The sequence below is a fragment of the Chiloscyllium plagiosum genome, unplaced genomic scaffold (genome assembly GCF_037043375.1).
Source record: "Chiloscyllium plagiosum isolate Xiang-an unplaced genomic scaffold, Cpla_swu_hap1 HiC_scaffold_3, whole genome shotgun sequence".
NCBI classification, from domain to species: domain Eukaryota; kingdom Metazoa; phylum Chordata; class Chondrichthyes; order Orectolobiformes; family Hemiscylliidae; genus Chiloscyllium; species Chiloscyllium plagiosum.
The window spans coordinates 149,314,120-149,330,042 of NW_028270141.1; the positions used below are offsets into that span (position 1 = coordinate 149,314,120).

General features: G+C 53.2%; 1 protein-coding gene across 1 annotated transcript in view; it reads left to right on the forward strand.

Annotated features, from left to right (window-relative positions):
• LOC122548527 (calpain-2 catalytic subunit-like) overlaps positions 1-15,708 on the forward strand; it is a 123,352-nt gene extending 107,644 nt beyond the window's left edge. Inside the window, exons 19-22 of the mRNA XM_087976803.1 lie at positions 4,534-4,602; positions 10,455-10,533; positions 14,515-14,631; positions 15,683-15,708. Of these exons, the coding sequence (XP_087832929.1) occupies positions 4,534-4,602; positions 10,455-10,533; positions 14,515-14,631; positions 15,683-15,708 (291 nt within the window). The remainder of the gene's footprint in view (positions 1-4,533; positions 4,603-10,454; positions 10,534-14,514; positions 14,632-15,682) is intronic.
• Positions 15,709-15,923: the final 215 nt, after the last annotated feature.

The window sequence follows — 15,923 nt, forward strand, 5'->3', positions numbered from 1 at the left end:
ACACCCACACACACCCGCACACCCACACACACACCCACACACACCCACAAACACACACCCACACCCACCCACACACACACACAGACTCATACACACACCCACACACACCCACACACATCCACACACACACACACCCACACCCACACTCACACACACACACCCACACACCCACACACACCCACACACACACCCACACACACCCACACCCACACACACCCACACACACACATACACTCACACCCACACACACCCACACACATCTACACACACACACACACACCCACACACACCCACACACACCCACACTCACACACACCCACACACCCACACCCACACACACCCACACACCCACACACACACCCACACTCCCACACACCCACACACACACCCACACTCCCACACACAGACACACACACACCCACACACAGACACACACACACCCACACACCCCCACACACCCACACACACACACACCCACACACCCACACACCCACACACACCCACCCACACACACACACCCACACTCACACACACACCCACACACACACACCCACACACACACACACACTCACCACATACCCACCCACACACCCACACACCCACACACACACCCACATACACACCCACACACAGACCCACACACACACACACACACCCACACACACACCCACACACACACCCACACACCCACACATGCACCCACACACCCACACACAACCACACACACCCACACACACCCACACACTCCAACACACTCCCACACACCCACCCACACACACCCACACACATACCCACACACCCACTATCACAGACACACATGCACACGCACACACACACCCACACACACACCCACACACATACCCACACACACCTTTGGGGTGTGGGGGTGGGTCTGGGGGACAGAGTGACCCTCTGGGGTGTGGGGGTGGGTCTGGGGAACAGAGTGATCCCCTGGGGTGTGGGGGTGGGTCAGGGTGACAGAGTGATCCCCTGGGGTGTGGGGGTGGGCCAGGAGGACAGAGTGATCCCCAGGGGTGTGGGGGTGAGTCTGGGGGACAGAGTGATCCCTGGGGTGTGGGGGTGGGTCTGGGGGACAGAGTGAGCCGCTGGGGTGTGGGGGTGGGTCTGGGGGACAGAGTAAACCCCAGGGGTGTGGGGGTGGGTTAGGGGGACAGAGTGAGCCCCTGGGGTGTGGGGGTGGGTCTGGGGGACTGAATGGGTCCCTGGGGTGTGCGGGTGGGTCAGGGGGACAGATTGAGTCCCTGGGGTGTGGGGGTGGTTCTGGGGGACAGAGTGAGCCACTGTGGTGTGGGGGTGGGTCTGGAGGACAGAACGAGCCCCTGAGGTGTGGGGGTTTGGGTCTGGGGAACAGAGAGAGCCCCTGGGGTGTGGGGGTGGGTCTGGGGGACAGAGTGATCCCCTGGGGTGTGGGGGTGGGTCAGGGGGACAGAGTGAATCCCTGTGGTGTGGGAGTGTGTCTGGGTGACAGAGTGAGCCCCTGGGGTGTGGGGGTGGGTCTGGGGGACAGAGTGATCCCCTGGGGTGTGGGGGTGGTTCTGGGGGACAGAGTGAGCCACCGGGGTGTGGGAGTGGGTCTGGAGGACAGGACGAGCCCCTGGGGTGTGGGGGTTTGGGTCTGGGGAACAGAGAGAGCCCCTGGGGTGTGGGGGTGGGTCAGGGGGACAGAGTGATCCCCTGGGGTGTGGGGGTGTGTCTGGGGGACAGAGTGATCCACTGGAGTGTGGGGGTGTCAGGGGGACAGAGTGATCCCCTGGGGTGTGGGGATGGGTCAGGGGGACAGAGTGATCCCCTGGGGTGTGGGGGTGGGTCTGGGGGACAGAGTGAGTCCCTGGGGTGTGGGGGTGGGTCAGGGGGACAGAGTGATCCCCTGGGGTGTGGGGGTGGGTCTGGGGGATAGAGTGAGTCCCTGGCGTGTGGGGATGGGTCAGGGGGACAGAGTGAGTCCCCTGGGGTGTGGGGGTGGGTCAGGGTGACAGAGTAATCCCCTGGGATGTGGGGTTGGGCCAGGGGGACAGAGTGATCCCCATGGGTGTGGGGGTGAGTCTGGGGGACAGAGTGATCCCTGGGGTGTGGGGGTGGGTCTGAGGGACAGAGTGTGCCGCTGGGGTGTGGGGGTGGGTCTGGGGGACAGAGTGATCCCCGGGGGTGTGGGGGTGGGTCAGGGGGACAGAGTGAATCCCTGTGGTGTGGGGAGTGTGTCTGGGTGACAGAGTGAGCCCCTGGGGTGTGGGGGTGGGTCTGGGGGACAGAGTGATCCCCTGGGGTGTGGGGGTGGTTCTGGGGGACAGAGTGAGCCACCGGGGTGTGGGAGTGGGTCTGGAGGACAGAACGAGCCCCTGGGGTGTGGGGGTTTGGGTCTGGGGAACAGAGAGAGCCCCTGGGGTGTGGGGGTGGGTCAGGGGGACAGAGTGATCCCCTGGGGTGTGGGGGTGGGTCAGGGGGACAGAGTGATCCCCTGGGATGTGGGGGTGTGTCAGGGGGACAGAGTGATCCACTGGAGTGTGGGGGTGTCAGGGGGACAGAGTGATCCCCTGGGGTGTGGGGATGGGTCAGGGGGACAGAGTGATCCCCTGGGGTGTGGGGGTGGGCCAGGGCGACAGAGTGAGTCCCTGGCGTGTGGGGATGGGTCAGGGGGACAGAGTGAGTCCCCTGGGGTGTGGGGGTGGGTCAGGGTGACAGAGTGATCCCCTGGAGTGTGGGGGTGGGCCAGGGGGACAGAGTGATCCCCATGGGTGTGGGGGTGAGTCTGGGGGACAGAGTGATCCCTGGGGTGTGGGGGTGGGTCTGGGGGACAGAATGAGTCCCTGGGGTGTGCGGGTGGGTCAGGGGGACAGAGTAAACCCCAGGGGTGTGGGGGTGGGTCGGGGGGACAGAGAGAGCCCCTGGGGTGTGGGTGTGGGTCTGGGGGACAGAATGAGTCCATGGGGTGTGTGGGTGGGTCAGGGGGACAGAGTGAGTCCCTGGGGTGTGGGGGTGGTTCTGGGGGACAGAGTGAGCCACTGTGGTGTGGGGGTGGGTCTGGGGGACAGAGTGAGCTGCTGGGGTGTGGGGGTGGGTCTGGTGGACAGAGTGATCCCCAGGTGTGTGGGGGTGGGTGTGGGGGACAGAGTGATCCCCTGGAGTGTGGGGGTGGGTCAGGGGGACAGAGTGATCCCCTGGGATGTGGGGGTGTGTCTGGGGGACAGAGTGATCCACTGGAGTGTGGGGGTGGTTCTGGGGGACAGAGTGAGCCCCTGGGGTGTGGGGATGGGTCAGGAGGACAGAGTTATCCCCAGATGTGTGGGGGTGTGTCTGGAGGACAGAGTGAGCCCCTGGGGTGTGGGTCTGGGAGACAGAGTGATCCCCTGGGGTATTTGGGTGGGTCAGGGTGACAGAGTGAGTCCCTGTGGTGTAGGGGTGGGTGTGGGGGACAGATTGAATCCCTGGGGTGTGGGGGTGGGTCTGGGGACAGAGTGATCCGGGGGGTGTGGGGGTGGGTCTGGGGGACAGAGCGAGCCCCTGGGGTGTGGGGTGGGTCAGGGGTCAGAGTGATCCCCTGGGGTGGGGGGTGGGTCTGGGGGACAGAGTGTGCCCTTGGAGTGTGGGTGTGGGTGACAGAGTGAGCCCCTGGGGTGTGGGCGTGGGTCTGGGGGAACTGAGGGAGTCCATGGGGTGTGGGGGACAGAGGGAGCCCCTGGGGTGGGGGGCTGAGAGAGACGTGGCCTTACTTGAGGCTGGAGCAACGCCCCGACCTTGGTGATCTGAATTTCCAACTGTTGAGCTGTCGCTGAACCAGTAACAAGGGGCGGTGGCCTGGGCACTGCTCCAGACACCTTCGAAGAGCGGCCGTGTGTGTTTGGAACTGCATTCGACTCTTGCCCACATTCTGCAGCTTGGCGTGAGTGCATGGTGTCTTAATTTAGATAGGTTCAAATTGAAATGTTCGATTTTAGTGTCTCATGTACTCAAGTACAGAAGGACAGGAGTCCAGTGTAAAGTGTATAATGTCACCGCACACGGCTCTCTCTTAGGGCCAACGTATACAAAACACTTGGGCACAAAGTTGGAGGGAAAAAGTGAGTTAAAATGTTATGCAATGCTTCATCGGATTGTAGAGAAATGATAAACTAAGTTCGTTTAAACTGCAAAAAGCCTTTAATGTAACCCATAAGGAAACAAAGGAATAATTTTAAAGTCCAATAACCTTTGCTGAGTCCTGGACGAGGACAGAGTGTGATCCCACACTGACAGAACCTGTGTGTATCCCACAGGGGGTCAGGCACTGATCCTCACTCCAGTCAGAGTAAAACATCTCAAACCAGTGGTCCCTGCACACTCGCCCACGACCGGTATCTCCCAGGCAGGGGCTGGCCCTTCCAGCACGGCTGACTGCCTGCTTGGGTTCTGTCTGATGCACACTGCCTCTCAGACCAGAGCCCTTGGCTGGAATCTCTACCTGGCAAGTGGCGGTATAATTAACACTCTGTTTTACTCACCGTGGTCACCGTGTCTAGACTTAACTGGCAGACACAGTTCAGTGGAACGGGAGGACTCGACAAACACGACTTCAGGCGCCTGTGGGAGAAGCTGATGCTTTTTAAGGTACGTTAGAGCATATAGCAGTGACTCACAAGATCTTTTGGTTAATAACAGGCTGAGACGTGACAGGGGTCTTGTTTTCACCCTGATAGCCTGTCCTGCTGTAATCCACGAGCCCTTTCCCACCTTGTCACCTGCACTGGGTTTCTCTGAGACACCTTCCACTCAGCACCCGCAGTGCAGCTGTATGGAGCAACACTCCAACTGAATTTGCTGCCTTGGAGAAGAGTTATTCTGGTCAACTCGTTCAAATCCCACAATCGTGTGGGTGGGACATGGTGGGACTGGTAACCCAGGTGACCATGAAAACTGCCAGACAGCAGAAAAATCTCGCGGTTTACTGTCTGATATCACCACAGGCCGAAATTTAACTTTTATTTATCCACTCATGGGATATCAGTTGGACCCAGTATTTATCGCCTGTCCCTAGTTGCCCCCTTGAGAAGGTGGGGGTGAGCTGCCTTCTTGAACTGCTGCAGTCCATGTGCTGTGGGTTGACCCACAATGCCCTTAGGGAGGGAATTCTAAGATTGTGACCCAGCGACAGTGATGTAAGGACAATATATTTCCAAGTCAGGATGGTGGGGAACTTACAGAGGCTGGTGTTCCCATGTATCTGCTGCCCTTGTCCTTCGAGATGGAAGTGGTCATGGGTTTGGAAGTTGCTGTCTGAGGCTCTTTGGTGAATTTCTGCAGTGCATCGTGTAGATAGTACACACTGCTGCTGCTGCTGAGTGTCGGGAGTGTAGGGAGAGGATGCTAGTGGATGTGGTGCCAATCAAGCGGGGGCTGCTTTGCCCTGGATGGTGTCAAGCTTCTTGAGTGTTAATGGAGCTGCCCCCATCCAGGCAAGTGGGGAGTATTCCTCACACTCCTGACTTGAGCCTTGTGGACAGGGTTTGGGGAGTCAGGAGGTGAATTACTCGCTGCAATATTCCTAACCTCTGACCTGCTCTTGTAGCCACTGTGTTTATATGGTGAGTCCAGTTGAATTTCTGGTCAATGATAACCCCCAGGATGTTGGTAGTGGGGGATTCAGTGGTGGTAACATCATTGAATATCAAGGAGCAGTGGTTAGATTGTCTCTTACTGGAGATGTTCACAGCCTGGCATTTATGGGGCATGAATTTTACTTGCCACTCGTCAGCTCAAGCCTGGATATTGTCCAGATCTTTCTGTGGCTTTGCGGGAAGTGGAAGAGATGCGGTGGAGGGCATCGTCGACCACGTCGGGGGGGAAATTGCGGTCCTTGAAGAAGGAGGCCATCTGTGTTGTACGTTTTTCGAACTGGTCCTCCTGGGAGCAGATGCGCCGCCCTTGAGCCCCGCCCCTCCAACCGCCACCAGGACAGAGCCCCACTGGTCCTCACCTACCACCCCACCAACCTCCATGTACAGCGCATCATCCGCCGTCATTTCCGCCACCTCCAAACGGATCCCACCACCAAGGATATATTTCCCTCCCCTCCCCTATCAGCATTCCGTAAAGACCACTCCCTCCGTGACTCCCTCATCAGATCCACACCCCCCACCAACCCAACCTCCACTCCCGGCACCTTCCCCTGCAATCGCAGGAGGTGCAAGACTTGCGCTCACCTCCCTCCAAGGCCCCAAAGGAAACTTCCATATCCGCCACAGATTCACCTGCACCTCCACCCACATCATCTATTGCATCCTCTGCACCTGATGTGGCCTCCTCTATATTGGGGAGACAGGCCGCCTACTTGCAGAGCGTTTCAGAGAACACCTCTGGGACACCCAGACCAACCAACCCAACCACCCTGTGGCTCAACACTTTAACTCCCCCTCCCACTCCACCAAGGATATGCAGGTCTTTGGACTCCTCCATCGTCAGACCACAACAAAACGACGGTTGGAGGAAGAGCGCCTCATCTTCCGCCTAGGAACCCTCCAACCACAAGGGATGAACTCGGATTTCACCAGTTTCCCCTCCCCCCACCTTGTCTCAGTCAAATCCATCGAATTCAGCACCGCCTTCCTAACCTGCAATCTTCTTCCTGACCTCTCCGCCCCCACCCCAGTCTGACCTATCACCCTCACCTTGACCTCTTTCCACCTATCACATTTCCGACGCCCCTCCCCCAAGTCCCTCCTCCTTACCTTTTATCTTAGCCTGCTGGACAAACTTTCCTCATTCCTGAAGAAGGGCTTATGCCCGAAACGTCGATTCTCCTGTTCCCTGGATGCTGCCTGACCTGCTGCGCTTTTCCAGCAACACATTTTCAGCTATTGTCCAGATCTTGTTGCATTGCAACGTGGACCGCTTCAGGGTTTGGGGAGTGTTGCTGAACAAAGAGACCTTGGAGTGCAGGTTCATAGCTCCTTGAAAGTGGAGTCGCAGGTAGATAGGATAGTGAAGAAGGCATTTAGTATGCTTTCCTTTATTGGTCAGAGTATTGAGTACATGAGTTGGGAGGTCATGTTGCGGTTGTACAGGACATTGGTTAGAGCACTGTTGGAATATTGCGTGCAATTCTGGTCTCCTTCCTATCGGAAAGATGTTGTGAAACTTGAAAGGGTTCAGAAAAGATTTACAAGGATGTTGCCAGGGTTGGAGGATCTGAGCTACAGGGAGAGGCTGAACAGGCTGGGGCTGTTTTCCCTAGAGCGTCGGAGGCTGAGGGGTGACCTTATAGAGGTTTACAAAATTATGAGGGACATGGGTAGGGTAAATGGGCAAAGTCTTTTCCCTGGGGTCGGGGAGTCCAGAACTAGAGGGCATAGGTTTAGGGTGAGAGGGGAAAGATATAAAAGAGACCTACGGGGCAACTTTTTCACGCAGAGGGTGATACGTGTATGGAATGAGCTGCCAGAGGAAGTGGTGGAGGCTGGTACAATTGCAACATCTAAAAGGCATCTGGATGGGTATATGAACAGGAAGGTGTTGGAGGGATATGGGCCGGGTGCTGGCAGGTGGGACTAGATTGGGTTGGGATATCTGGTCGGCATGGACGGGATGGACCGAAGGGTCTGTTTCCGTGCTGTACATCTCTATGACTCTAAATGGTGCTGACTATTGTGTAATCATCAGCAAACATCCCCCTCCTGACCTTCTGATGGAGGGGAAGGTCAGTGATGAAGCAGCTGAAGATGGTTGGGCCTAGGACCTAAATTTCTAATTCCTCTCTGGCCATAGTGGAGGTGCTAACAGACTGGAGGACAGCTAATGAGGTTCCATTTGTAAAGAAGGTTGGCATTCCAGACCAGGGAGTCTCAGATCAATGGTCAGACGGGTATTGGGAGAAAAGTCTGAAGGAGAGAATTAATGTCCAGTTCGAGAGGCAAGGTGTGATCAGGGATCGTCAGTGTGGCTTTGCCGAAAAAATATTTACTTAGATTACTTACACTGTGAAAACAGGCCCTTCGGCCCAACAAGTCCACACCGACCCTCCGAAGAGCAACCCACCCAGACCCATTCCCCTACATTTACCCCCTTACCTAACACTACAGGCAATTTAGCATGGCCAATTTACCTGACCTGCACATCTTTGGACTGTGGGAGGAAACCAGAGCACCCGGAGGAAACCCACACGGGGAGAATGTGCAAACTCCACACAGACAGTTGCCTGAGGCGGGACTGTGAGGCAGCAGTGCTAACCACTGAGCCCACATGAATATGACTGAACTTTTTGAGAAGGTGACCGAGTGTGTCGATGGGGGGAGTTGATGTAGTTTATATGTATTTGACAAAGTTCCATATAGGAGACTGATAAAGAGGATAAAATCTCATGGGATCTCATAGCAACTGGACAAGTGGATCCACACTTGGGTGGCGATGGGAGTCAGGGGATGGTGGGAGAAGGCTGTTTGAGAGACTGGAAGCCAATGTGCAGGAGCGACTGCTGGGTTCCTTATTATTTGTAATATTCATAAACACTGTCGATGAGATTGTGAAGGGTTGATACACAAGTTTGCGGATGACACAAAGATTGGCTGGGTGGTTAATGGTGAGGAGACAAGGGTTAGAGTCTCGGAAGATATAACCGGAGCGGTCAGATGGGTAGGTCAGTGGCTGATAGAATTTAACGCTGATAAATGTGAGGGTGATGTGCTTTGGAAGAAGGAACAGGACAAGGGAGGACTCGATGAATGACAAGACACTAGGAAGCTTAGAGGAACACTGCTTGTCCACAGATCCCTGAAGGTGGCAGAACGGAATAATAGGGTCATTCCGGAGGCATACGGGATGCTTGCCTTTATCACTCATGGCGTAGATTATCCGAGCAGGGAGGTTATTGTTGGAGCTGGACAGGCCCCAGCTGGAGCAGGGTGTGTTGCTCTGTGTGTGTCACCGCACTGTAGGAAGGATTGGGGTTACACTGGAGGGGGGTGTGGGGGACGCTGCCTGGGATGGAGTATTTCAGTGATGGAGAGAGGCTGGATACGCTTGGGTTGTTTTTATTAGAGTAGGGGAGGCTGAGGGGGGGGGGAGTCTTGAATAACATGGACAGTGTGAAAGCCACCGTTCAATTTAGTTGAAGCTAAATAACGCGGGAGCAGGATTTTAAAGTGAAATGCAGGACGGCTGAGAGTGGATGTGAGGAAGGGGCTTTTCACTCAGAGAATGATGGGAGTCTGCCCCAGGGAGGGGGTGGGGGGGAGTTTGAGATGGGAAACCTCACAACCTTTCAGAAGAATGTGGATGAGCACTGGAAATGTGGTAACATCTCAGGCCGTACGAGGAAGTGGGACTGGCGCAGATTGAGATTTGAGTGTTGCTTTAATGGGCCGAAGGGCCTCATTCATACGGTACAATGTTACGATGCCATGACAGTATCCTGAGGGACTGCTAGGGGGAGGTGAGGACTGCAGATGCTGGAGATCAGAGTGTGTGGTGCTGGAAAAGCGCAGCAGGTCAGGCAGCATCCGAGGAGCAGGACAAAATCGACGTTTCGGGCAGGAGCCCTCCATCAGGAATGTGGCCAGGACACAGGCACTAACCAACCCCAACGCCCCGTGGCCGAACACTTCAACTCCCCCCTCCCACCCCGCCAAGGACATGCAAGTCCTGGGCCTCCTCCATCGCCAAACCCTAACCACCTGACGCCTGGAGGAAGAACACCTCATCATCCACCTTGGGAACCTCCAACCACACGGCCTCAGCAGTTTCCTCATTTCCCCTCTCCCCCACCTCACCCCAGATGCAACCCTCCAACCCGGCACCCCCCTCATGACCTGTCCTACCTGTCCATCTTCCTTCCCACCTATCCACTCCGACCTATCACCATCGCCACCCCCCCCCCCCAACCAGCATCGACCTATCGTACTCTCAGCTACCATCCCTGCCCCCCCAACCCCACTCGAAGCCCCCTTGGGTCCTCCCCACATACCTGATGAAGACCTTATGCCCGAAACGTTGACTCTCCTGCTCTTCGGATGCTGCCTGACCTGCTGCGCTTTTCCAGCACCGCACTCCTGAGGAGTTCCTGAGGAGATGTCATGGAGCTGAGTTGACAACAATGCTAATCGTCTCCGTTGACAACTCGAACAAATGGTGAGCTTCCCAGCTGCCATGTTGCTCAGGCTCTGGGGACCTGCCCCTGGCCCAATGCCTGTTGTTTGTGCCAGTTTCGACAGGTTGAGCATCCCCATGCTGACTGGCCCAGGCCCCCAGCGATCAGCGATCACGTTGGTATGGGTGAGGATAGACTGCGGGTTGTTGGTTTGATGAAGGAGTCGATGAGAGAGAAGGGGAGGAAGGTTTCCCAGGGGGTGCTGGGAGGAGGGAAGGATGACCCTTGAACAAACAATGCCTTATTACCAGGATAGTGAGAGCTCGGTGATTTCAAAAGCTCATTGTTTGTGTGTGTCCCTCTCTCTCTGTCTGTGTGTTAGGAACTCTTCCACAAGAGTGACCTGGATGGAATGGGACGGCTGAATCCAGGCCAACTCTCCGAGAGGCTGCAGGAAGTAGGTACGTTCCATCCCCACTCCCCAGCCTCCATTGCGGCCATTCGGATTGGCTCGGAGGGCTGGAGGTTGATAGTCGTGGCCTGTGAAAAGCTCAATTATTCACCAGCGAGAACGTGAGAATAATTACCACGTCTCATAGAACAGCGCAGTGAGAGAGCTTGACTCTGTATCTACACCCATGGTGTGTCTGTGCTGGGAGTGTTAAAAGGGACACTGCAGAGAGAGAGCTTGACTCTCTATCTAACCCCACAGTGTATCTGCGCTCGGAGTGTTAGACAGGATACTGTAGAGAGAGCTTGATTCTGTATCTAACCCCACGGTTTTTCTGCGCTGGGAGTGTTAGATGGGACACGATAGAGAGAGCTTGACTCTGTATCTAACCCCACAGTGTATCTGCACTGGAGTGTTAGATGGGAGACTGGAGAGAGAGCTTGACTCTGTATCTAACCCCACGGTGTCTCTGCGCTGGAGTGTTAGATGGGAGACTGGAGAGAGAACTTGACTCTGTATCTAACCCCACGGTGTATCTGTGCTGGGAGTGTTAGATGGGAGACTGGAGAGAGAACTTGACTCTGTATCTAACCCCACGGTGTAAATGCGCTCGGAGTGTTAGACAGGATACTGTAGAGGGAGCTTGACACTGTATCTAACCCATGGTGTATCTGCACTGGAGTGTTAGATGGGACACTGCAGAGAGAGCTTGACACTGTATCTAACCCACGGTGTATCTGCACTCAGGAGTGTTAGACAGGATACTGTAGAGAGAGATTAACTCTGTATCTAACCCCACGGTGTCTCTGCGCTGGGAGTGTTAGATGGGAGACTGGAGAGGGAGCATGACTCTGTATCTAACCCCACGGTGTCTCTGCGCTGGGAGTGTTAGATGGGAGACTGCAGAGAGAGATTGACTCTGTATCTAACCCCACGGTGTCTCTGCGCTGGGAGTGTTAGGTGGGAGACTGGAGAGAGAGCTTGACTCTGTATCTAACCCCACGGTGTCTCTGCGCTGGGAGTGTTAGATGGGAGACTGGAGAGGGAGCATGACTCTGTATCTAACCCCACGGTGTCTCTGCGCTGGGAGTGTTAGATGGGAGACTGCAGAGAGAGATTGACTCTGTATCTAACCCCACGGTGTCTCTGCGCTGGGAGTGTTAGGTGGGAGACTGGAGAGAGAGCTTGACTCTGTATCTAACCTAACGGTGTATCTGCGCTGGGAGTGTTAGGTGGGAGACTGGAGAGAGAGCTTGACTCTGTATCTAACCCAACGGTGTATCTGCGCTGGGAGTGTTAGGTGGGAGACTGGAGAGAGAGCTTGACTCTGTATCTAACCCAACGGTGTATCTGCGCTGGGAATGTTAGGTGGGAGACTGGAGAGAGAGCTAGACACTGTATCTAACTTGCACTGTATCAGTCCTCATTTATCAATGATTTTTCCATGTTGCTTTTTGAACCAACTCTGAAGATGTTGGTTTGAGTTTGTGATATGAGTTCCCAGTGTATTAGCTGTCATCAGGCCCGATGGCTTTCTCCCTGTTCCTGGCTTGCAGTCTGCTGTTGGTATCCCATTCCTGTGTTGTGTATGATGCCTGTGTCACTGCCCCATTCTCAACTGGCGAGTTAGAAACAATTCCTCAGCTCTCACTCTTACAATAAACATTACACTGGATCTAACCCCATGGTGTACCTGCCCTGGGAGTACCCACTGGGGACAGTGCAGAGGGAGCATTACACTGGATCAATCTCCATGGTGTACCTGCCCTGGGAGTACCCATTGAGGACAGTGCAGAGGGAGCATTACACTGGATCTAACCCCATGGTGTACCTGTCCTGGGAGTACCCATTGGGGACAGTGCAGAGGGAGCATTACACTGGATCAATCCCCATGGTGTACCTGCCCTGGGAGTACCCATTGGGGACAGTGCAGGGGGAGTATTACACTGGATCTAACCCCATGGAGTACCTGTCCTGGGAGTACCCACTGGAGACAGTGCAGAGGGAGTATTACACTGGATCTAACCCCATGGAGTACCTGTCCTGGGAGTACCCACTGGGGACAGTGCAGAGGGAGTATTACACTGGATCTAACCCCATGGAGTACATGCCCTGGGAGTACCCACTGGGGACAGTGCAGAGGGATATTACACTGGATTAATCCCCATGGAGTACCTGTCCTGGGAGTACCCACTGGGGACAGTGCAGAGGGAGTATTACACTGGATTAATCCCCTTGGTGTACCTGTCCTGGGAGTACCCACTGGGGACAGTGCAGAGGGAGTATTACACTGGATTAATCCCCATGCTGTACCTGTCCTGGCAGTAATTGATACAACAGTGTAGCAGGAGTTTTCTTGTGTATCTAACTAGTGTTGTACTTGCTCTGAGAGTATTTTGCAGGTCAATGCAGATTTGGGTTTAAAATGAAAGATAAAATTATTATGCAAAAGAAATGAAGATAAAATAGAATAAACCAAATTATTTACTCACAACACAAATTCAAGATTTTGAAACACATGGTTAAAGAAAAGTCATTAATGGCCAAGATGTTCCTTTACAATCCTTACTTCAGAAAAAGTTCCCTTCAATTTCACATTTATGGGGCTTAATTTAATGGTGACTTTAATGCCCATCTTGAGATTCTGATAGACTCTTCCTGTAGCCTTCATACATCTGAGCTTGGACTTTCTCCGCTTCAAATAGCCCTATCTAGGTTTTTGACCAAACACTTCTGGTCTCGAACATTTAAAACGACACTGAATTAATCTCTATATTATTAGTCCTAAACTACCTCTCTTTCTCAGGAGCAACATTTTTGCACGTACAATTTCAACTAAGACTTTTGAAAGCAATTTTTTAAAGATATGGTGTTACCCTAAACTCAAAAGCAATTTGAGATTCTTTCACCTGAAAGTGCAATGCACTATACTGTTTACCTTGTATACTTGTAAACTCCCATTGCAATCAAATCTTTACAGGAAGTCTCTTTCTAATACTGTGTTTCAAAAGAAATCTCCATTCCTACAGAAATACTTACAAGTAAATCCCTTCAGCCACAGAAAACCCATATGTCACTGGTTCAAAATCTAAAATCATCCCACAATAAATTATCTTCAAAGATAAGTAAATCACACACAATATAATAGGAGATTTATTTGCCTAATTCCATGTTGAATCTGCATGGACTGTATCTGATGTGTAGTGGGAGCTTTACTTTGTATTTAACCCACACTTTACTTGCCCTAGTGCTGTTTATTAGAATACAGCACTGAGAACTTTACTCTGTGTCTAACCTACAGGCTTGAGAGTATTTGATATCGCACTGTAAAGTGGGGTGATTTACCAAGTATTTAATCTGTGTTATACCAAGAGTCATAGAGATGTACAGCACAGAAACAGACCGTTCAGTCTAAATCGTCCCATTTGTCAGCATTTCCCTGTAAACCCTTCCTACTCATATACCCATCCTTTTAAATGCTGTAACTGTACCAGCCTCTACCACTTCCTCTGGCAGCTCATTCCATACACACACCATCCTCTGTGTGAAAGTTTTTCCCTCAGGTCTCTTTTATATCTTTCCCCTCTCCCCTTAATCATATGCCCTCTAGTTTTGGACTCCCCCACCCCCGGGAAAAGACCTTGCCTATTTACCCTATCCATGCCCCTCATGATTTTATAAACCTCTTTAAATCTGTCTGATGGGTGTTTGATAGGACAATGGGAGTCCTGTTATGAATCTCGCCTGTGTGTACCTGTCCTGAGAATAACTGACAGGATGGTATAGTGGGACTTGACCAGTGTTGTACCAATTCCAGGAATTCTGGGTGTTCACCATGGTGACTGTTACATTGGCATGGCCTTCCCTCACCTCAATCAACACGAAAATAAGTTGCAAACACTGACATTGCGCTGACAGGGTCTCACAGTAACTGCTGTTCTTTTTTTTATTCCATGTTACTTTCTGGATGTTTCTTTGTTGTGTCGTGAAGGATTTACAGTGACTAACTCTGCCCTCAGTCTCATGACTCTGAGGTACGGTGACTCATCAGGAAGGATCACTTTGGACAGTTTCATCAACTGCTTCCTCCGTGTGGAGTTTACAACCAGTAAGTGGGTCTCAGTCATCGCAGAGATGGGGAGGCGGGGGGGGGGGGGGGGGGGGGGGGGTGGGGGGCGCGAAGGGAATGGACGCGGTTCAGTACATTGTCTCCTTGGAACGAGGGCCACTCACTGCTCCTAGCCCAGAATCCTGGTAAAGTTCCTCCTTTACCCAGCTGAGAGAATGGATCTTCGTCCATCACTCCTCCTGTTTGGGGAATTCCAGACCATAACTCGCTGACTAAATGCTTCTCTCCGTGTCGTGTATCTTCGATCTGACTCTTGGACAAATGCAAAGTGATTTCTCTGTCAGCTCTACCAAATCTCTCTTCAATCTTTCTGTTCATCTTCTCGACTCAATGAAGGACAATCCCAGCATTACCCACCTGTCCTCAGAGCTGATGTTCCCCATCTTTGGAAGGTTTCGTTCGTCCTGTATTGCTGTCGCTCTGTTTTAATCTCCTTTAGAGAATGCTCCAAGTCAGGCTCAGTCCTGTAACCGAGGTCTGACAGTGTTGGGCTTTGAACTCTCCATGTTGAGAGTATCCAGATCATTTATGAGGAGACACCAAGTGAAGGAGTCCTTCCTGATTTCCTGGGAACTCTACTTGTCACATCCAGCCAGTCACAGTCCGTTGTCTGTCTCCCGACTCCCGGCCAATCCATATTGCAAGGCTACTTACAGAGTCATAGAGATATACAGCAAAGAAACAGGCCCTTTGGTCCAACCCGTCCATGCTGACCAGATATCCCAAACTGACCGAGTCCCCTTTGCCAGCATTTCCCCCTAAACCCTTCCTATTCATACACCCATCCAGATACCTTTTAAATTGTACCAGCCTCCACCACTTCCTCTGGCAGCTCATTCCATACACGTACCACCCTCTGTGTGAAAACGTTACCCCTTAGGTCTCTTTTATATCTTTCCCCTGTCACCCTAAACCTATGCCCTCTAGTTCTGGACTCCCCCACCCCATGGAAAAGACTTTGTCTATTTACCCTATCCATGCCCCTCAGGATTCCCCGGATTCCTTCTTTCCTGGGATTATTCTTATAAAGCTGTATTGGATTCCCTCCGACAATAGCTCATCCTTCCCTAGACACAGGGTGGCACGGTGGCACAGTGGTTAGCACTGCTGCCTCACAGCGCCAGAGACCCGGGTTCAATTCCCGCCTCAGGCGACTGACTGTGTGGAGTTTGCACGTTCTCCCCCGTGTCTGCGTGGGTTTCCTCCGGGTGCTCCGGTTTCCTCCCACAGTCCAAAGATGTGCAGGTCAGGTGAATTGGCCATGCTAAATT